This window comes from Lichenostomus cassidix, chromosome 3, assembly GCF_008360975.1.
Source record: "Lichenostomus cassidix isolate B80296 chromosome 3, HeHo_3.0, whole genome shotgun sequence".
NCBI classification, from domain to species: domain Eukaryota; kingdom Metazoa; phylum Chordata; class Aves; order Passeriformes; family Meliphagidae; genus Lichenostomus; species Lichenostomus cassidix.
Window position 1 is genome coordinate 26536064 of NC_139483.1, and position 21076 is coordinate 26557139.

The 21076-nt window shown below is 43.6% G+C and overlaps 2 protein-coding genes across 4 annotated transcripts in view; one reads left to right on the top strand and one right to left on the bottom strand.

Annotated features, from left to right (window-relative positions):
• TTC7A (tetratricopeptide repeat domain 7A) overlaps positions 1–21076 on the top strand; it is a 189619-nt gene that overhangs the window by 12159 nt on the left and 156384 nt on the right. The window contains exons 1-3 of one of the 2 annotated variants that reach the window (XM_085055025.1): positions 6826–7222; positions 9906–10069; positions 11602–11770. In XM_085055025.1, coding sequence (XP_084911151.1) covers positions 7066–7222; positions 9906–10069; positions 11602–11770 — 490 coding nt within the window. In that variant the 5' untranslated portion in view covers positions 6826–7065. Of the gene's footprint in view, positions 1–6825; positions 7223–9905; positions 10070–11601; positions 11771–21076 lie in introns of those variants that run through there. The other variant, XM_085055027.1, reaches the window with a different exon arrangement.
• Positions 288–5421, bottom strand: MCFD2 (multiple coagulation factor deficiency 2, ER cargo receptor complex subunit). Of its 2 annotated transcripts, XM_085055028.1 has the most exons (5): positions 5269–5421; positions 4366–4514; positions 3523–3682; positions 2320–2452; positions 288–1888 (listed from the first exon to the last, which is right to left on the bottom strand). In XM_085055028.1, exons 1-4 carry the CDS (start codon positions 5338–5340, stop codon positions 2321–2323), a joined length of 513 nt encoding a protein of 170 aa, XP_084911154.1. In that variant the 5' UTR covers positions 5341–5421; the 3' UTR covers positions 288–1888; position 2320. The 2 variants fall into 2 exon arrangements, with proteins under 2 accessions (XP_084911154.1, XP_084911155.1); XM_085055029.1 differs by lacking the exon at positions 5269–5421 and adding an exon at positions 4772–5115 and having other exon boundaries at positions 288–2452.

Consider the following 21076-nt stretch of genomic DNA (forward strand, 5'->3'; position numbering starts at 1 on the left):
ACATTCACTCCAGATCATTCAGCCTCAGAGGAGATTTAAAAAAAAAAAAAAAGCAAAAAAAAAAGCTGTAACAATTTTCTTTTCTTTTAAGATGACTGTGAGTAAAAGAGATGGGCTTAAAAACACATCAGCAAATGAGCTACATTTCTTACTAGGACTGCCAGCCTTGTGTATCCTATCAGAATGCACAAACCTCAATTTTATTGCTTCTACAACCAGCCCAAACCTGGCCACAAAGGTTTCAAAATAAATAATTAATAGAAGAAAAAAAAATCTGACACTCAGGCTTCATTGCACAAACATTTAAACAGAGGAAATAATTTCTTTTACAAATGTGTTTCTCTTGTATAAGAATAATTTTGTATAGAAAATAGCTCTTTATACATTTTACAGAAATAAGCTAACATTTAGATTTTTTATTAATGAAGAATAATCGAATGCAATTTAACGTTTCAGTCACCAAACATCAACAACACAGCAATACATCACTGCTCTAATATCCTTAAACTGCTTGACTTATCAAATATCAAGTCAAGACAGTGAAAACATTCTTAGAGCCATGATAATTTGCAAACACTCAAGCATCTTGAAACTGTTAAGTTATGAAATACCTCCTAAAAGGAATACCATAACTTAAGTGTCAAGGAATATGAACTTAAACCTTTACAAGGCAGCATTACTTGCTCACTCGTGCTGGCTAATACTGTAAAACCCAAATTGAACAAAAGTTTTAATATTAAACTGTTTTACTGTTAATGTGACCTTCAAAACACTCCAGAAGGATGGAAGGCCATCCAGAAGGACCTGGACAAGCTCTAGAAGTGGGCCCACAGGAATCTCATGAGGTTTAACAAGACCACGTACAAGGTGCTGAATTTGGGTTGGGACGACCCTCGGTATCAACACAGGTTGGGGGAGGAAGGGATTCAGAGCAGCCCTGAGAAGGACTTGCGGGTGCAGGTGGAGGAGAGGCTGGACATGAGCCAGCCACGTGCACCCACAGCCCAGAAAGTCAAATGTGTCCTGGGCTGCATACAAAGCAGTGTGGGCAGCAGGGGAGGGAGGAGATTCTGCTCCTCTGCTCTGCTCTGGTGAGGCCCCACCTGGAGCTCTGCATCCAGCTCTAGGGTCCCTGCACAGGAAGGACATGGACCTGGTGGAGGGGGATGGAGCATCTCTCCTACAAGGTAAGGCTAAGAGAATTCAGATTGTTCAGCCTGGGAAAGAGGCTTTGGGATGACATAACTGCAGCCTCCCAGTACCTGAAGGGAGCCTACAAAAATGATGGAGAGGGACTCTTTACAAGAGTATGTAGTGACAGAGGCTAGGTTTAGATTAGCTGTTAGGAAGAAATTCTTGCTGTGTGGGTAGAAAGGCATTGGAACAGGTTGCCCAGGGAAGCTGTAGATGCCCTAACCTTGGACAGGGAGCACCTGAGCAACCTGGGCTAGTGAAAAGGTGTCCCTGACTGTGGCAGGGGTGTTGGAACTGAATGATCTGTAAGGTCCCTTCCAACCAAGGCCATTCTATGATTCAAAACAAGATAGCAGAAGCTACTCTAGCAAATGCTATACAGCATTAACATAACATATAAATGTAATAAAAATATTTTCATTTTCTTAAGAAAACATGGAAGGTAGATTAAGAAAAAAATCAGTAGATTAAGATATAAAAAGTAAATTTGCAGAGGACAAAACGTTGAAAAACACAAGTATATATATTTATATGTAAGGGTATGCTAGGAAGTACATATATTTGAAAATACTCAATTTATTTAAAGACTGTTTAAGTCCATGTAGTGTCATGTGGAAGTCAAACGTAACTCACATTCAAATGCTTTTCCCCTACAACTGCTGTTTCAAGCACCTGTACTTATCTGCAGATTTCCCTGTAAATTACAGAGAAGGTAAAGACATTTATCCTTGGAATACAACTATATGCAGTAATCATTTCTTACTTTCTAGATATAATTTTAAATAGAAGATGTAAGCAAATAAGTACTATAAAACCCAATGACTGAAAACCTGAAATTTAGATGCTAATGGTTCTATTTAGTACTCAAACAGAGTTACTCAGGAGCTTGCCAGCTGTACCCTCTGTTGACCCTTCCATGCTTTATGATTCAAATGTGTAGTTACGTTTTGTCAAACATGGCTCTCACTCCAAGTTAGCCAGCCTCTTCACATCTACAACTTTCAAATAAATTCGCCTAGAACTGGTACACCTCTCCTTCTCACAGCACAGAGGTTGATATGAGACAGCAACGAATCACATTATACTGGTTCACATTTTCATCTGGTTAGAAGGAGAAACAAACACCTTATTCCAGTGATTTTGCAAATTCTGCATAGTCGATGTATCCGTCATTGTTCTTGTCGTCGTCTCTTAAGACATCATCTATTAGACTAATCAGCTCTTCTTCCTTCATTGCTTGGGTATGCTCACCACCTTCCTACAAAAACAAAACCACATTGAACAGTTTAGCAGCCTTTCCCATCTAGTGGTACATATGACAGATTACTGACAACTAATCTTTTACTAAGCTGTTCGTGCCTAATTTGGCACTAAGTTTTATGTAATCGCTTATAACAATATAAGCAAATTTCATCAGGTGGAAGCTATGAAGTCAAAGTTCCCTGGACTTCAGAACAAACATTCTGCAGTCAACATTCTCAGTCAGAAGTTCCAAAAGCTGAATAGCACAATGTATAATGACGGACAATCATCTAATAGATGTATTCTTAATTAGCATCTTGATGTGCTATGCACACTGTAGTTTCTATACGGTACAGAAACATCTTACAGTAACACAGAAGTGCAAAAATCCAGCGCTGTAGCTTAAAGTCAGTAAAATTCTTACTAACACCCCTTATGGGAGCACAAAGAGGTGCCTTTGCACAAGGAACAGCCAGTCTTTATTCTGTTCTTGGCTCAGTATTTTTTGCCACAGGTTATTAGCAGGAAGTTACACTATTCTGAATTGTAACTTTCAGAAGGTCAATATGAGATAATGCGTTTCTATTGTATACCTAATGACTGGAAAGAGACTTTCAGTTTAGGAGGAGGCAAACCAGGCTTGCCTGGTTCTTCTAATGCAAAGGTTCTTCTAATGCAAATTTTGTGCAAGAGGTTTCTTATAGTTTGTGTATACACCGCAGTAACAGTCTGAAGTTAAACACAGTGTCATATCACATGATATTTCTACAAATCTTCATGCCCCATTTTGGATGATGTCCCTTTCTCTCCATCCCTACCTTCCAAAGTAAGCCCTCTGTAAAATAATTTTTAATCTGGAGCTTTTCCTGATTTTAAAGTTTAAACTAAAATGGAAACTTCCTAAAAACTGTGACATGAAAAGCTGTGATAACATACATTTATAAATTCAACCAGAACTATCAGGAGAAAAATAGTCTCATTTTCAGGCAAAACTGTGACTGCATTGAAGATGTGTTGCAATTGTTCTGCTGCTTTTAGAGTCAGAACTGTTTCCAAGCACATACACTGTTACAAAACTACACCAACCTCTTTGTGGACATGTGAGATAGCAGTAGCAAGCTCCAACCCATCTAGCAAATTATTGCCATCATAATCATGCATTTTGAAGTAATGGAGCTGCAACTCTTGTGGAGACATCTCAGATTCTGGTTTCTCGATAACACCTTCCAAGTGTTCCATGATGTGTCTAAGAAAAACAAATCCCATAATGTTTCCATCAGTTAATATTTAATGCTCCGTTTACAGCAAATTCAGTCTTTGATCAAATATTGTACATCTAAAAGCACCCTGGACAACTGAAAACTACAGTTTGATACTAAGGTAAAGGGGGCACAAAGGTTGTTTGTTACAGGGGCTGTAATGGCCTCCAATACCTTAGCGATTTCTATTTCTTCTGGCCTACTTAGCAGGCTATCAAAACAACTGAAGCAGAGCCCAAAATCTCTTTCTGGCTGTCTTCCAAAGCACAGGAACTGGAGGAAGATCTTTGCCAGTCAACCATGAATTGTTTTAGGGAGTTTTATCTGCTGCTAGAACTGTTCTGCATTTATGAAGAAGCAAATGAGAAAATTAACTCTACTTGTTAAGAATATGATTTTGTCTAAAGTATGTTGGTATGGATAAGCAAGATTTCTGTAAGAAATTTTTTATAGCATGAGTAGGGCTAAAGGCTTCAGCAAGACCATTCTAAGTCTTGTATCTCTACAAATTTATCAAGCAAGCATGTCTCATATCTGGCTTTAGCTAGTCATACAACATTCTGAGGAAACAGGGTGCCCTGGGCTTAAGTCCAACTTGCATAACAACACTTTAGAGATAAGAAAATCATTAAGAAGTAAAGTTTATGCTTTTAGAACATGGAACACATACTCTTTATCTTGTACCAAATTCTTATCCAGGCGAATATTTGGATGTTGACCTTCTCCTACGTGTTCCTCAGCTAGGGCAGAGACGAAGAATGCAGCCAGAAAGCAGAACAGCAAATGTGTTTTAAACATCCTTTGGGCCATTGTGATCTCCTACAAAAAGGAAAACATCCCCCCCCCAAAAAAAACCGGATGAAAAATGCGATCTACTTTCAACAAATTTACAGAGTGTTTAGAAACAACCCCACTGAGTTTCAGAATAGAAGAACTTGCTGCATTTGAATCTCTTAGCAAGCAGAGAGCCAGAGAGCTCCAATTAAGAGTTTTTAATGAGGGTTGCTATTTTACAGAATTATGCAGTAATTTTCAAATGTCTTTTTTTCCCCCCCCTTTATAGCAAATGTACACACCTTAGCCATGCTTGCGTTTTCATATACCTTCTCGACAACCAACCATGCCCGCCTCAGGCAGAGCTGCCCACAGCCACGGGAGCAAAGGTCGCTCACGGTATCGAAGCCGCTCCATCTGATTAGTAGCTCTCTTAAGACTGCACTCCCTAAGGCGAGCACAGCTTGGAAGACGTCATGCAGCCGTACATGTGCTCGCTTCCCGGGCAGGTGACAGGGCTCAGAGCTTCAGAGGGGCCGAGCGCGCTGCCGACGGGAGCCAAGGCGCAGGCTGGCAGCTTACACTTCTCCGTTCTTCTCCCGGCCCCAGCTGAAGCGAGCGCCAGTTCCGCCGGCCAGGCTCCCACCCTCGGCTCGCCGCCCGGCTGGATTCCCGAGAAAGCGCCACCGCAGCGGGATGGGGCTGGGCCCGCCGCCCCCCACCCAGGCCCCACCACCCCTCGCTCCAGCAGCGGCTGTCGCGGCGGGCGGAGAAGCGCCGCCGCCGCCAGACTACGCACCCTGGGGCGAGTCCCGGCCGTGCTGCGGGCTCCGGGCTGTGCGCAGGCTGGACACCATTCCCGGGACACCATCCCGGGATCACCCCTGACCCGGCGCTGCCCCGCCCGCTCCGCCCGCCCATTGGCCGCGCCGCTCCGCCCCGCCCCTCCCCGCCTCGCGCCGTGACGTCAGCGCCCCCGGAGCTCCACGTGGAGGCCTCGCGGCGGCGCAGGTGCTGCGGCGCCCCACCCACCGCGGGGCGGGGCCGGGCCGGGCGCGCGGCCAGGTGTGCGCGCGGGGCTGGCGTTCCGGTGGACAGCAAGGTGCGCATGAGCCGGCAGTGTGTGCTATGGGCCACGGGGGCCAGCGGGAGCCTGGGGCGCTTTGGGAACAGCACTGCCAGCAGGTCGAGGGAGGTGATCCTGCCCTCTACTCAGCCCCAGTGGGGCACATCTGGAGTGCTGTGTCCAGTTCTGGGCTCCCCAGGACAAGAGACATGGAGCCCCTGGAGCAGCTGCTGCGGAGAGGAACAGAGATGATTAAAGGACTGGAGCATCTCTGTTGCCAGGAAAGGCTGGGGCATCTCGGCCTGTTCAGCCAGAAGAGAGAACTGAGAGAGCACCCTGTCAATGTATACAAGTATATGTGTATATTTGCGTACAGTGTATGCAAGGCAGGGTGCTAAGAGGATGGAGCCAGGCTCTGCTCAGCGGTGCTGAGCAAAAGGACAAGAGGCAACGGGCAGAAACTGATGCACAGAAAGTTTCACCTGAACATCAGGAAGAACTTCTTTACTGTGCATGTAACTGAGTGTGGGAACAGATTGTCCAGAGAGGTTGTGGAGTCTTCCTCATGGAGATATTCAACAACTGCCTGGATGCAATCCTGTGCCATGTGCTCTAGGATGACCCTGCTTGAGCACGGGAGCTTGGACCAGATGATCCACTTGCAACCTGACTCATTCTGGGCACTGTGGGACTTTGACAACCCCGGCTTTTGATACAGAGAACTCCCTTCTAGAGGACGCATTGGAGGGATCCCACTGATGATGCCGTGGGCAGAACCTGGAAGGAAAGCAATGGCGGGGCTGGTGGCAGTGAAGCCCAGTGAAGCAGTGTGTGTCCCGCTCCTAGGGCAGTCCCTGGCCACCCCTGCTCCGGATGTTTCCCTATAGGCCCATCCCCAAACGAGGGCCTTGTTTCGTGCCTTGCTGCTCTAGTGGGAGCTGCTGTCCCCGGTGCCCACTGCAGTTTGTAAGTTTTATGTGTTCTGCCCTTCCCCTCGCACCACACAGGTCTCGCTGTTTCCATACTCGACGCCTGCACAGCCACCGCTTTGGCCTCTCGAGGTCACAACCCCGGAGCAAACCTCGGCCCAGGGGAGCCTAAGAGGCTTTGGGCCGGTTCCTCACGCACCACCCCGGTGTTTCGTGCCGAAGCTGCTGCTGGAGGGGCCGGTGGCGGTGGGGATCGGCCGGCAGAGCGCCCTGCGCTGCTGGTGACTGCCGAGAGCGGCGGTGGGGGGGCAGCACCCCCGGCCCGTGTCGCCCAGGCAGGGCGCGAGGGGCCACACCCGCGGTGTCCGGACAGCGGCCGCCGCTGCGGGACGCGGCTCCGTGTCCGGGCGTCGGGCGAGAGGCGTCAGGGAGTGGCGACCGTGGCGGAGGCGCAGGCGCCGGCCGCAGCCCTCAGGCAGGGCGTCCCGGCCACCCCCACCCCCGGCACCTGGCGGATCCGCGGCCCCGCCGGCCCCTCCCGGGCGCCGCTGCCGGGGACTCCCCGCGGGCCGGGGCGGGGCGGGTCCGTCCCGGCGCTAAGATGGCGGCCAAGGGCTCGCACTCGCACGTGAAGCAGGAGGCGGAGATCGAGCGGTGCCGGGCGGAGGGGCAATGGGGGCGGCTCCGCGACCTCGCACAGCAGCTGCTGTCGCGGGCCCCGCGCAAGGCGAAGCCGGCGAAGGGCGCGCAGGACGCGGGTAAGCGGCGGCGGGGGGCGGCCGGCGGTACCGACCCGCCTGGGCGAGGGGCGGCGGCGGGGCCGGCTGCTCGCTCCCTTCCGCCGCCCGGGCTCGGCAGCTCCGCGCCGAGGGGCTGGCGTGGGTGGGAGCTGCGGCTGCCCGGGCTTCCGGAGCTAGGGAGCGGGCTGGGCAGCGCCGGCTTGCGGGGCGTCGTCCGCCGTCTCGTGTCTGCGCCCCGACCCCGCAACGGGAGGGAAGGAGCGATGCCTGGGAGAGGCGGCGGGAGCTCAGGAAGCGGCGCTCAGGAAGATCACGCTGCGCTTCCTCTTCGTGCCAGCGCTGCCGAGCTGGCCGGGCAGCGAGGGGCGGCTGCCGAGCGCTCGGGATGCCGCCCCGCCGCGGTCACTGCCGGCGCGCAGGTGGAGGCTGCCCCGCTCCCAGCCGGCCCGGGGTGCCACCAGCCCGTCCGGGCTGCGGCAGGGCCGGCCAGCGGAGCCTCCCCCGGGCGGAAGGGTCTGTGCAGCTTCTCTGTACGTGTCGTGCTGGTTCCCTCTTGCCCCCTGCCCAACGCCGTTCTTGGGTGGGTGCCCTTGTCTTACCTCTCTCCATTTCCGAGGGGCACTGGTTTACTTAAAGGCTTCGGCTTGTCCTCGTCCAAGTACCCTTTCACATGTAAAACAGGTTTCATAAACAGCATTAGTATTAGTATATTTTCCTGTTACAACACACTCCTTTGCTCCTTTTTTTTTTTTTTTTTTTTTTTTTTACGAAATTTCTTGTAACAAGTGAGGCAGCCTCAGTCTGAGGTCAGCAAGTAAGCTGGGAACAGGACTTGATCCTACTCACGGTAGTGGTGCAAAGGGTTCTGCCACTGAAGTCAGAAGAGCTGTTTCTAGGAATAAACCTACTTTAGAGGAGTGTATCCAGGATTTGGCCCTAGAGTTGAAGCTTTCTGGGGTGCCTTAAACTTCACACTGGGAACCATGGTTGGGGGAGATGTTGATAGTTTAATACATGTTTATTTTTGAGGCTTTCAAAATGTGTCCATGACGCAGGTCGAGCCCTGTGCTGAGAACCACACAGCCAACCTTTGAACTTTGGTCAGGTTTCAGCATCATTTTCCCAGGTGCAGAGATCACCATGCACTTTGGGGGCATTAGTAGTTGAAGAGTTCACAGTAGTTTCTTCCTTGTAATTAAGAGGTATAACAACAGTATGATTGCTGTGAAAACATGATTTCTTAATTTGCTGCTATGTCATCATAACTTGCTAGTTATGAAAGAGTAATGCTTTGTAATTGCTACAGAACTTCTTTCAGCAGGTTTTGTGCTTATAGAAATGATTGTCTTGATGGGATTTTTTTAACAGCAGTAGTAGTTGGAATTTTTTAAACAATAATACTTGCTTTATGAGGTTGTGCATATTTATTTCTTAATTATGTATGGTCTCACATAATTATCTAAGTTTGATAAAGAAATTAATGACTACCTGTAAGCTCTTTAGTGTGTAGAAATGATTGCATGCAAGTTTGGGGGGGAATATACTTGAACACTTATGCTTCTCATTTTATGAACCTGTACTTTTTTTATGAAAGTTAGTTGCAGACCTGCAAACGAGCAACAAGAGCTATGGTTATAATTTGATATGCAGCTGAACACTTAGGCCACAACAGCAAAAAAGTGTAAACCCCCCCCCAGTTGATTATTAATGCTGTATGTAGTGTATAGATAGAAAGTGGGCATAAAGTATCCCCTGAACTGAAAAGATACATATAGGTACACTATTGTGTTTCACTCATTCTAGAATTTCACACTTTGAAACATGGAATATATATGAAATGTATTTATATATATATGAATATGGAATATATATGAAATCGAATATATATGAAATCTTTGATGTTCAAAGATTTCCTTACCCTGCTTGACCCACTAGTCTGCTGATGGAGGTACTGTTGTCATGAAGGAACTGCAGAACTGGGCCTGTCATGTAAGAACTCCAAGTACTCTGGCAGATGCAACTTTTTTTATTTTCAGCACATGATTACGACTTAATGCTGGATGCTTCGTGCAGTATCCATTGCTGCTACTGTGTTTGAGTTTCTCTTCTGTGGAACTGTGAACAGGGATAGATTTTAATGTAGAAAGAGTTTTATGTGGCATGTTAGTTATGGCAGAGAATCGATCCTTTTGTGTCTTTAGTAATGGATGTGTGGAATAGGTCTAATTTATATTTTTAATTTTTTTCTTATGTACTTTTAGGAAAACTGTAAAAATTTCTGATCCAGTTACTGCTACCACTTCTCTGTAGTCTAAAGCATTCATTTCGTGCTTGTACATGTGTAAATCTAAAGCATGAACCGAAATCTTTGCAAAGATTGGTCTGATACTTTTGAAAGTGAGTTTCACGATGAAAATTCTTAACTGTAATATCAGTGACAATATAAGAAGGAACAGTGCTGCCAAAATTAAGGATTAAGGAGGGGAAATCTTCAAGTTATAAGGCAGTGTTGTTTCATTATTCCATATGAAACATAGTTTCCATTAGATAGAAGTTAATGGAATTTTTCTTTGTCTATTCTTTCTTATCTTCTCATTTGAGCTTGTTGTGTCTCAAAGGTGTGTTGTTTTGTTTTTGTAATTCTGTTTATCATCAGTATGGCAGTAAGCAGCATTTCTTGTTGGTTGGTGTGTGCTTTCAGATGAGTATGGGAGTTTGCTGCTTGCAGAAGCTCTGCTGGAAGAATGTTTGAAGGAAAACTTTGCAAAGCTGAAGGACTCCATTCCACTGTCAGAGAAGAGTGAGCCCAAACTGAGTGAAGCTAAACAGTATCTGACTGATATCTTAAGCAGAGGGAAACTAGGAGTAAGTGAGCTCTATCATCGTAATTCCTGCCAACTGGATGCTGCCTTCTCATGGTTATTAGTCTGATACAGGGTGTGGGTGTTGCCTGTTCATATCCATGGATGTACAGTGTTGTATTGTAGGTGATACTAAGGGACTGGTAATTCCCCTTGTCAGTATCTTATGTTGTGAGACTTGCTTTTTCATATACAAAGAAATTACGTGCTACGAAGACATACCCTGTTTTCTTTTTTTTTTTTTTTAATTGGAAAGAAGCAGGATAAATATTTAGAATTTCTCTTGGGTGGTGGGGCGTTGCCATATAATGGTGCTGTCAGGCCAGCACAGCTGAGTGACCTCCTGCTGCTCCTGATCTGAGGGAATTGTGCATAACTGGTCAGCTCCTGATTGGAGAAAAATATGCCACAAGCTGCTGGCAGGAACTTAGGGTTGTGTGGTGAGTCCAGGATTACAGCCTTGCACTGCTTTCAGTGTCGGTTAGAGAGGTAATGCTTTTATTTTATTTTGTGGTCTGGGTGTATGGCTGTTAGCTGTTTGTCAACTCAGCTGCAGAGCTTCAGGAGTGTTTTACTCCTCTGCTTTGATGGCTGCTGCTGTGTTGGTGCCCTTTGACACACAGTTGCATAACTGGGTTTAGAAATAAATGAATTACAACTGTCTGTTCTAGTATTACTTTTGGTCCTGAAATTGCTAGGCTAGTTAGGTTGGAAATGTATGTTGGGATTTTACCATGTTAGTTTCCAATGAGCAAGGCCAGCCTATTTAGAAAATAAAACTGAGGCAGTAAGGAGGGGGAGTCTGTCCAATCCTCTTTCTTTCTAGTTTAGCCACATTAACAGTCAGAACTACTGAATTCTTCCAGGTTTTTGTGTTTAGTTTGGCTGCGTGAATTGCCATTACTGTTTCTTTGCTAGTGGTGACTTAGCTACTCCTACAGCATTGACCCTGTGTTGATGGCATGTTTTAAAAAAATGGATTTGAAGGCATGGTTTTCATGCTTTAAAAAGGGTCTGAACAGATATGTTTTACTGGGGTTTCTGTTACACATATTTTCAATCCTTAAATGAAACAAGTCTTAGAAATAGCAGGTGTGCCTTCTGTTTTTCACTGTAGTGTGAAAATTCTTTGACAACTAAAGAAGATTCGGGAGCTTTCTCACTCTTTAACTAAATATACAGAGGAGAGGGGAGCACTTGTCTAAAAAGTGATGTTTACTGTCTAGTTTAAAAGCAGAGGTTTTTCTTAGTGTGTGTAGGCAATTCTGACAATGCCAGCCTTTTATGTGCTCTCTCTGGCTGATGAATCAATAGATCAGGTCAGGTGAGACCAGAGAGGTGGCTTAGAAACTGTGTTTCAAAACTCAGCTCCAAAGTGGTTGCCTGACCTCTGTTGCCTGCTGTTCTCATGAGTGTAGCCCTTGCAGTTGTGGGAGGAAAACATTCTGAACCTGCTTAATTTGTTGTGGAGTACTTCGTTCTTCTTGTCTGCTGTTTTACCCTGTAAACACTTTCTCTCTCCCTGTTCCGTTTCAGCCGAAGTATATGACAGAAGCCATGCTGATCCTAGGAAAGCTTCATTATGTGGAGGGATGCTACAGAGATGCCATCAGCATGTATGCAAAAGCAGGAATTGATGACCTCTCAACCAGAGGTGAACCTCTGTACGTGCTGCGTTTGATAACTGAAGCCTTGGTTATTAAAGGTAAAGGACCATGTACGTGTGTTTGAAATATACTTGTTTTAGGTTGAAGCTGTTTCTCCAAGTGATTTGGTTGGAGCAGGATTAGGGCAAAGATGTATGCTGTGGAAAATCCTAGTGGGTATGGTCTGTGTAGTTTTAGACTTAAAGGCATACTATGGACTCTTAGTCCATGGTTTTTAAACTTGGCTGGCTTGTAAAGAAGAGATTGAAATTGGAAATGTTGTGGTGACTCATGGCTGTAAGTCAGTGACATACTTGAGCTTGTGTGTCCATTTTGGGAAAATCTAAATCAAGCACTTGGCTGAATTGAGGCCTATGCTTTATCTTAGAAAGAGTTCATCTATTCGTACATTTCTGTGAATTAAACAAGGACAATGTCTCCAAGTTTTAAACTCTGGACTAACAGAATATGTGCTTTTAAAGCAGGTAGTACATTTTTGCAATGCATGTCACACAGTATCAGACCTTATGTACAAACAGGAATCTCTCTTCCCCCTTGTAACTACAGACATTGCACTGTTAGAGAGATTCTAATAAAAACTGCCACTGTGGGTAGTGAAATTGCATTTCCTTTTTGAATGGGGGAAAGGAAGACCCTTGTCAGCTTTTGACTTGGGGGGAGAAAAAGTTCAGTAGCCTTCTCCTTCATTTGCTTTCGGTTCCTTTATAAATGTTGCTCAAGTACTGCTACCTATCTACTGCTTTCTACTCTTTTCAGCATGTCCACCAGCTAATTAGGTGAATGAGAACTCTGATGATCAGATACCTTCAACTGGTATGTAAAAGAGTGAAACCAAATCAACCCAAAATACTGTTTGACTGGGCTGCTAGTATTACTGATAATAATTTGAGTCATTCTGCTTTTTTGAAGCCCTGTTTGTGCTGCTTTGCTTGCTTTGATTTTTGTTTTCTGTGGTACTGATCAAATCTGCTTCACTAATGAGCTTTTGTGGAGCAGGACTAATTTACTTGAAGCTCACTCTGACACTTGCATGGCGCAGAGGAGCATGAAGCTGCCAGTGCATTCTCAGCAGTGTATTTGAGAGCAACTCCTGGTGCACTCCAGAGTCTGAAGGAGGTGCACTGTCCTCATTGGGAACTGGAGGTTTCCCTTAGTGAGGTGTGAGCGTAATGATGAATGTGTGTGTGGAAACTGATGGAATAACACTGTTGTTATACAGACCCCTTGTATTGTGTTGACTACCTAACTCACACATGAAGATGTTGGAGGTGCTTGCCTCAGAGCATCAGGCAATCCTTTTGATTTCTTTCCCCACATGGTTTAGCATGGAATGTAAATACTATGTTGCCCCAGTAAACCATAAGGAACCCCTGCCATTGCAGAGAAACATCCATGCTGCTACGGTTCCACAGTCTTTTTCCTCCGTGATGATTATTTTCAGATTAGCTGAGATATCAAGGATATAGTTAGTCACTTAATATTCTACCAAAGTTTCTGTCAGAAAAAAGTTCAGCAGAGTGGAGCTTGTCCAGCAGAGTTTGGAGAGGGCATTCACTGCTAGGATCACTGTTCCCTTATGCCATGTGCTCAACCTCCCACTCTTATGTTAGAAGTTTGTGCAGGTAGCTATGGCAACAGCAGTGTAGATTTAAATTTTCATTTTAAAACATGTCTGTCCAGGCTGCTTCTGCAGGGCGAGTAACAATATGGAGTTGAATTATTTAAAATTCATTGATACTTTATGCTATAAATTTTTCTTACTCCCCTTCCTAATTTGGTATCTCTCCAGAAATTATGTTGATCCATGCTGTATTACTGCCTTTGGTTGAAATGTTGATTGTTTATGGAATCTGAAACCTTCTTTAAAGATGATCTAGAATTGTTGCTGGTAGTAAAATTTTTGCAAGGGTCATTTAGGTAAATATCCAGAAGAGCCACAGTCCTGTCTGTTTCAAGGCAGAAGTTAGGTTCCCCACTTAACTTCTTGTTCACATTTTCAGGAATGGGAGAAAGCAGTTGGTTTAATAGAGCATCCCTGTTTGTTCAGCATTGGTTAAAACAGCAGAACTTGGTATCACCTCATAGTGTGTACTTGAAACTACCTCGGTTTTGTGTAGTTAGTACTGCTGAGTGATGCCTGCATGCAGAATGGCAGCATAGGATAGCACTCAGGATTAGGCTGGAAAGGTCATGAAAGAAAGAAAACTCAAATCAAAGGATTATTTTTTTAATGTTGACACCCTTTTAATGCTGGAAATAAGCAAAAATATAATAAGAAAGATATGGGATACACTGAGAGGAGTTGCACAGATGAAGCCAGTTGTAGAAACCCAGCAAAAAACAAGTTTCCCTCCTTAGAGCACCTTTTAACCTCCACAACACTGAAGGCTGGATATTGAGCTAAATCTCTGGAGTCTTTCTCTGAAGGTACATAGCATGTAGTAGGTTCATATTCTGGTAAGAGACAGTATGGATTTGCACCTTTGTGTTTGGATTGCAGAGGTTGAGTAAGGAAAAATTTTCTTGCTTGCCTTCTCAGTAAACTTCCACACAAAGTGAGTATCAAGAAGTAAACATTGAAGTTCTTTATCAGTGTGAGGACTTGCGCAATTGACAAGTCACAGGAGAAATGGCAGAGAGAGCAAGATTCTCCAGTTTCTCATCTGATTGCTGCTTCCTGTTCTGTTTCTAAATCCCTGCACTGTGAAGAGAGAAGTTTTGTGGGCACTGTGAGTGAAGCTCTGACAGTAGTTTGATTTTTCACTATGACTAATTTTAACCTCTAGGGTTAGTTAATAGGTGGTTGGTTTGTACTTGTCTTCTTCCTCCCCATCCTCCATGAAGTCAATCCCTCCTTTAGATTTTACCTCTGCTTAGTTCACATTACTTCTGGTAATCTCTGTTGCAAGCAGCTCTGTATTGCGTAAAATAGTATTGAGTAAGCAAACTTTGCTTCTAATTCAATTGGGACACACTGTGGCTTTGTTACCTGGTGTTGTCCATTTGAAACAAGCAAGCAAGAAAGACTTCAGAACAAAATGTGTAGCTGTCAGAGCCCACTGGTTTCCTTCTGTTTGTGCTTGCTGCAGAAACTCTGCAGAGATTTGTCTCTTAGCAAGCAGTAAATTTTCCTGGTAGTAGGTTGGTCATTACCTAACTCTTAAAAAGCACTATGTAGCTCTAGGCAGGGTTTCAGCATACCTAGGCTCCAAGAAAGAGCCTTCTCTGGTGTGGCAATGTTTGCTGTGCTGCTGAGAGCATGACAAGAGCTGCTTTAAGTGAGGCAGGCTGTTGCCAGCCTGAGTGATGAAGGCTCAAGCAGAGCTCATGTGTGACATGTGGGTCCTGTCTTTGTAGTGACTGAGGCGGGCTTTAGCTTGTGATCAGGGATGTTTCAGAGCTGCTGCAGGGTGAGTCAGCCCTGTGCTGAGGAGCTCCCTCTGTTTGTCAGGCCAGGCACTGGATTTCCTCTACCTGGAGTGGGGTGGCCTGGAGATGGCTACCTATCTGAATCTGTGCAGCAGTGACATGGGATTGCACGTGGTATCTCGTTTCCAAATGGGTTTCTAGGGACTTAAAGCTTTAAAAGTTCCACCGCCTATTTTTTTCCCTCCTCTCCCAGTCCATCCTGGAGCAATTTTTGTTATTATTGGCTGTTTGGCAGCCCAGGGTGGGTTTAGTTTGTGCAATTTGTGCAAATTTGTTCAGTCTGAACTGTCTGTAGAGGCAGAAGTTGTATGTTCTGGGGTGATTCATCAGCTCTGCAAGTGGCGTCTGACAGTTGAAGTGAATAGTGTTGTACAATACAGCCTCTTCTCTGGTGACTGTGAGAGAAGACTGTGGACTCAGTTAAGATTTATCCCTTGTAAATTTATTTCTAAATGGTTTTGTTCTTTAGTTTGGTTTTTTGGTTGTTTTTTGTACTTTAGAAAAAACATCCATTTTATCAAAAGGCTGCAATGTGATCTTGGTCTTTTTAGATCTTTGAAAAGATGTGAAAGAGAACAAGGTGATTATGTGTCTGTAAGAAGCCGTGATCATAGTCTGGATTATATTGTAACAAATCCAACCACAGGTCATATCTACAAGGAAGTGAGACTCTGCTAGTGCAGTGGCTCAGAGCTATCTATATTTCGTTCTTGAACCCCTTTTAGTAATTTAAAGATGGTTAAGGTCTGTGGTGTGACACTTTTGAAAAACCAAAGATAAGATCTTGAGACAAACGCTGCTGGATTGAGCCACTGATCTTTAGCACTCTCCTAAGAGCTGTGAGTGGTGTTTCTGAAAGCAAAACCTTGAATCTACCTCGTGGGTTTTTTTCCTGAGTTTAATAATGATAAACAGCCTGGAACCTGCTTCCAGTGTTCGGGGTTCAACCCAGCTTGTTGTGGATTATTTTGTGTTTGTTTGGATTTTGGACAAATTGCTGATCTTAAGTGTGTTTTTTCCTGTTTCTCTTGTGGTTGTATCTTTTAAAAATTCAGTGGTAATGAGGTCAGTATGCTTGGAATTATGTTGTTCTGCTTTCTCCCGATGTGAAATCATTGTCTTAGGCTTCTAATACCGGAAGTGGTTGTTTGGAGGTTCTGGTGGTGTTCTGAAAGGAAAACGTTGGTATCACACAGAGATCAACAGAAATCCTGACCTTTTACTCAGCTGGTTTGAAAACTTATTTGCTTGGTTTTAAATTGACCAAGTGAAGCCTCAAAATTTGAATAAGCTGTTTTAAACTTCTTTGTGCTGTGTAATTAGATTCTTATTTTGTTGACTTGCACTGCTGTTAAAAACAGTAGGTTTGCATTCAGTAAATACAAGTTTGGTATTGAAATTGTTCATTCTAGCTAATCAGAGGATGTATCACACACTTGTTCATATACTTATTTGAATTCTTTAATTTTGACATTTGCTTGTGTCTCATTCATTTTTCTAATATGGTTTTCTACATGATAATTAATTTCCTAGGTGAGATTTGTACTCAGCTGCTTTTGTTTGAAAATCAGAGTAAAATGTAGTGTTAAAGATAGCTTTATTGCAAAGCTAGTTTCTGATAAATCTACTTTTCCCTCCTTTCTAGAGAATTTGATTACGAATTTTCAGTTTAATAAATGAATTTAACTCAGTCTTTCTTATAAGCTGATAAATTTATTGTCGTGTACATTTTTTTTAATTCATAGATTAAAATGGGAAAATTTTTCTGTTTGGTTTTATTTAATTCATTATTGGTTCATTGAACTAAATTAGTGGAGAGAATTGAAAGGAAGGAAGGTAGGTGTTTAATTATTATTTTTTTTAATTTTTGTCCTCTTTGCAAGAGAGCACTTCTGTTTTAAAGAGTATTCCAGTGCCTCATCAAGCTCTTATTTCAGTTCTGAAGCTGCTAACTTTTCTAGTTAAGTTCTTCATTAAATGCTACCAATCCCATAGTGCAGGGATATATTCCACTCAAAGACAGTTAATGGGTTATTGTGTGTTAGCGGCTTAAATTAAGCAGCCTTCCTTTTAATTAGAGTTTCCTGTTAACTTCTCTGGAATGAGATTTTTGTCCACTTAGTTTTTGATAAGTGAGATGGTAGTATCAAAACTGTAGAGTGTGCTGGAATACAGGCTGTGTGGAATGATTTTGAGTACCAGTAGTTTGAAAAATTTCAAGTGCAGATCAATTGAGTTTAGAACCATTATATAGTGTTGCAGGGTCATAATTTATTTTATAATCTTCTTTTGAAAAATGAGTTTACACTTCTAGCTTCTTTTTACCAGAAGCATTTTTAATTCAGGTCATGTTTTGTAAACATCTTAATGGGCTGTGCATACACTTTCTAAGCCTGTTTCTTGTTTCAGACGGCGCAGCATTTTTCAGGATGTCTTCTCCTTTTTGTAGAAAAGTGTTTGGAATACTGTACTGCTTCTTGCATGTCAAAACACACACACACACATTCTTACCATGTAAGAACATACCTTGTCTTGTCAACTGAGACAAGTGTAGGAAATGGATTAGTGGAAGGTTGATGACATTTTTTTGCCATGTTCAAGTAAGTAATTTGCATTATATTCTCTCTAGACACTAATGGGGAAAAGTAAAAGCAGGTTGTAATTGCACATTTCAAGATAAAGATAATCCATTTCTGTATTATTGTTTAGGAGCCACATGGCTACAAGGAAAACTCTCAAGTCTTCCAGTGGTAAAAAAGACGGAACCCAGATCTTCCTCCCCTCCTTCCAGCACAACTGACCCCACCTTCCCTAGAAGCTGATTTTTGCATCCTGCCTGCATTGCTGTTACTGGCTGACCTGAGGGCAGTGTGCTACGCTGTACCCATTTAGCAAAAATGGGCAGCAGATTGTGAGATGCAGGGGGAAAAATACTAAGAGCCTGAATTCCTTCCCTGTCTTTCTCCATTAGTTTCGGTGTCAAGTATGATGTCATTTAGGCACTGTTGACATTATGGCATGTGTAACATAGGCTTTTACTTCAAGGTCTAAGTCTTCTATACTCTAATAATCCTGTTTAAACTGTGGAAGAGTTGTCACCATTACATGTTCTGACTTCCCAGGGGTCCCAATTCACTACTGTCTGCAGCCTGCCCTCCTTGGAAGTGATGATGCTGGCTGAGGTGCTTTAGTTCAGTCTAGTGTTGAGAAGGGCAGCTAGAACTTAAAGACAACTCCAGTGTTCTTCATTGTTTTTAGGAAAGCTTGTTGATCATGAAGAGTCAGAATTATACTGGGCACAAAGTTGAGATGAGAAAAGCATAGGTTTGGGTGATAGTTAAGGGAAATGTTATCTAAAACTATGATTTCACTTTTTTTTTTTGTACACATATATAGCTTTTCAATGATAATGGATTTCATGAGGATGATTAACACTTGCCAGTATGCAACTGTGAACCTATATGGTGCTTTTGAGATGATATATTTGCTTGCAGTTGTCTGTTCCTTAACTGCTATTTCCTCTCCTGGCAGCTACTTGGTGAGATTACTTTCATCAGTAATTTCAGCTGCTGCAGTGACTAAGTAGAACTTAGTGGGACACAGCAGAAGAAAAGAATTTGTTTTGTTTTGTGGTTTTTTGTTTTCTTTGTGGCTTTTTTTTTAAGGGTCTGGCAGGGCATTAATTCCGTTGTTGGAATCCTGTGATGATTACAGAAGGTTGAGATTTGTCTCTCTGAGATCTAATTTAATGGGTTCCTTTAAACAGAGCCGAAATAGGAAAATTAATTTTCTTTCCTGGCCATTAGAAAAATTGAGTCCCAGCCAGAGGGATGTATGATACAATAGGACATTAAAATTGGAGTACTTCAGTGTAAGACATTTTGTTGGCAGAACTTGTTTTCACTTTTGCTTGGCAAAAGATGCAACTTTTAAATGTTAATCCACATCAGAGGAAGAGAGAGACACTTTGTTCTATACCTGGTATGCACTTCAAAGTGCTAGTTTTCACTGTTCTGACAGCAAGACAGGAAGCATGCTGTTAATTCGTGTTGGCATCAGAGTAGCTGTCTGATAGGCAAAAGCCCCACTTTGTAGATGTTGATGTCTTGATAAAAGGACCTGGTATTAGTATGTATTATTTGGGGTTTCAAAATAGCAGTTTAAGAGTTTGGAGTTGCCCTTACATTGTGACAGTGATGACTTTGAACCTGTTGCATGGTGGTGAATTGTGTGCCTTGGTGACACTGCTTTCCTGCTTGGATGTGAAAGAGTTGCCAACCCCTGCCTTGGTGTTCTTAGTGCACCTAGGCTTTTCTATTGTGCTCCATGAGCTTTTCTCTGCTGTTGGATCAGATGGTTTACTTTTTTTAGAAGTAGCTTGTTTAGCACAGTCAGCTGTGCACAATTGCAGGATAGATGTTACTTTAGACTTTTGAGGAGAGTTTTTATGCAGGCCACTAAATGCAGATTACTGAAATTTGGAAAGTGGAAAAGGGAAGTAACTTCTGGTTCCTTTTGTTAATGTGGTTTGGTTTCTGCAGTGGTAAAGTTTAGTTATTCTGCTCCCTTGCCCACACACAGTTGTAGGTGCTGGTTGCACACATGCATTAAACCTTCTCTACCTTCTGCACTATGACTTAGTTCTCTAAAGCTGTGGGGTTAGTAGCATCAGGAGATGGAAGAGTATTTTCCCCTGTTTTTTTGGAGGAAATGAAACAGTGTTTGCAAGGTTAAATGAGACAGCATGCTATACTTTCTTTCACTAGAAGAGAAGGAATATGAATGTACTTGCAGATGGCCTCAGGTAGATGTAGCTTTTAGATGGCTGTGATGATGGAGTCATGCTAGGGCTGTGTTGTGTAGCATGGTATGTGTCCAGTGGCTATGGGAAGATTTCCATGTGCTGGTTTGCCCTGGAGTAAGCTTCAGATGTCTGTGACTATCTTTTAAGTGACAGGGCAACAAGCCTGTTCTCGCAGGCTCTGTCCGTTCTAGTAACTTTAAGTACGGTTTTCTTGAGTGCTTGATATGAATCAGCATAGTAAAATACGAATTACCCTTCCTTTCTCTCCCTTCTGCTCCCCAAATACACATAGAATCATAGAATCATTTAGATTAGAAAAGACCTGTGGGATCATCAAGTCCAACCATTAACCCAGCACTGCCAAATCCAGCAATAAACCATGTCCCTAACCACTAGATGTACACATCTTTGAAATACCTTCAGAAAAGGTGACTCCTGGGCAGCCTGTTCCAAAGCCTGACCTTTCAGTGAATAAATTTTTCCTGATAGCCAATCCAGACCTGCCCTGGCATAACTTGAGGCCATTTTCTCTTGTCGTGTTGTTACTTTGTAGAAGAGACTGACTCCCACCTTGCTATACCCTCCTCTGAGGTAATTATAGAGAATCTCCTTTTCTCCAGGCTAAGCACCCCCATCTCCCTCAGCTGCTCCTCAGAGGATTTGTGCTCCAGGCCCTGCACCAGCTCCGTTGCCCTTCTCTGGACATGCTGCACTACCTCAAGGTCTTTCTTGTAGTGAGGGGCCAAAAGCTGAACACAGGTTTCTAGGGCTAGTCTGATTCAGTGACTCTGCAGCTAGAAGAGAACTTTCTTTCTCGTGATACTGCTTAACTGTGGTGCAGATGAGCTCAAGCTGAATAAATTCCAGTACTTGGTCATCAGTACCATCTCTCTCCCTTCCACTTTGCATTTTTTGTCTTTTGCTTCTTCCTGTTGTATTTAGACCAGGGAGAAAATGTAATCTCTCCAGTATGCCATGACAGTTTATGGATGTGGATGGTGTTGACAAAGTCTTTAGATGTGGGGCTGTAAGAGGTTGCTGATCACCCCTGTGATTGCTGTGCCTCAAAGCATTGCTCTAGTAAATATATCTTTGTGTCACGGAATAGAGG

Excerpts from the sequence above, each read along its gene's own strand:
- MCFD2 (XM_085055028.1), bottom strand. The coding sequence starts at position 5,340 with ATGGTGTCCCGGGAATGGTGTCCAGCCTGCGCACAGCCCGGAGCCCGC. Across the intron at positions 4,515-5,268 it reads CGGCCGGGACTCGCCCCAGG|GAGATCACAATGGCCCAAAG; the intron begins GTGCGTAGTCTG and ends TCCTTTTTGTAG. Across the intron at positions 2,453-3,522 it reads TCTCACATGTCCACAAAGAG|GAAGGTGGTGAGCATACCCA; the intron begins GTTGGTGTAGTT and ends TTGTTTTTGTAG.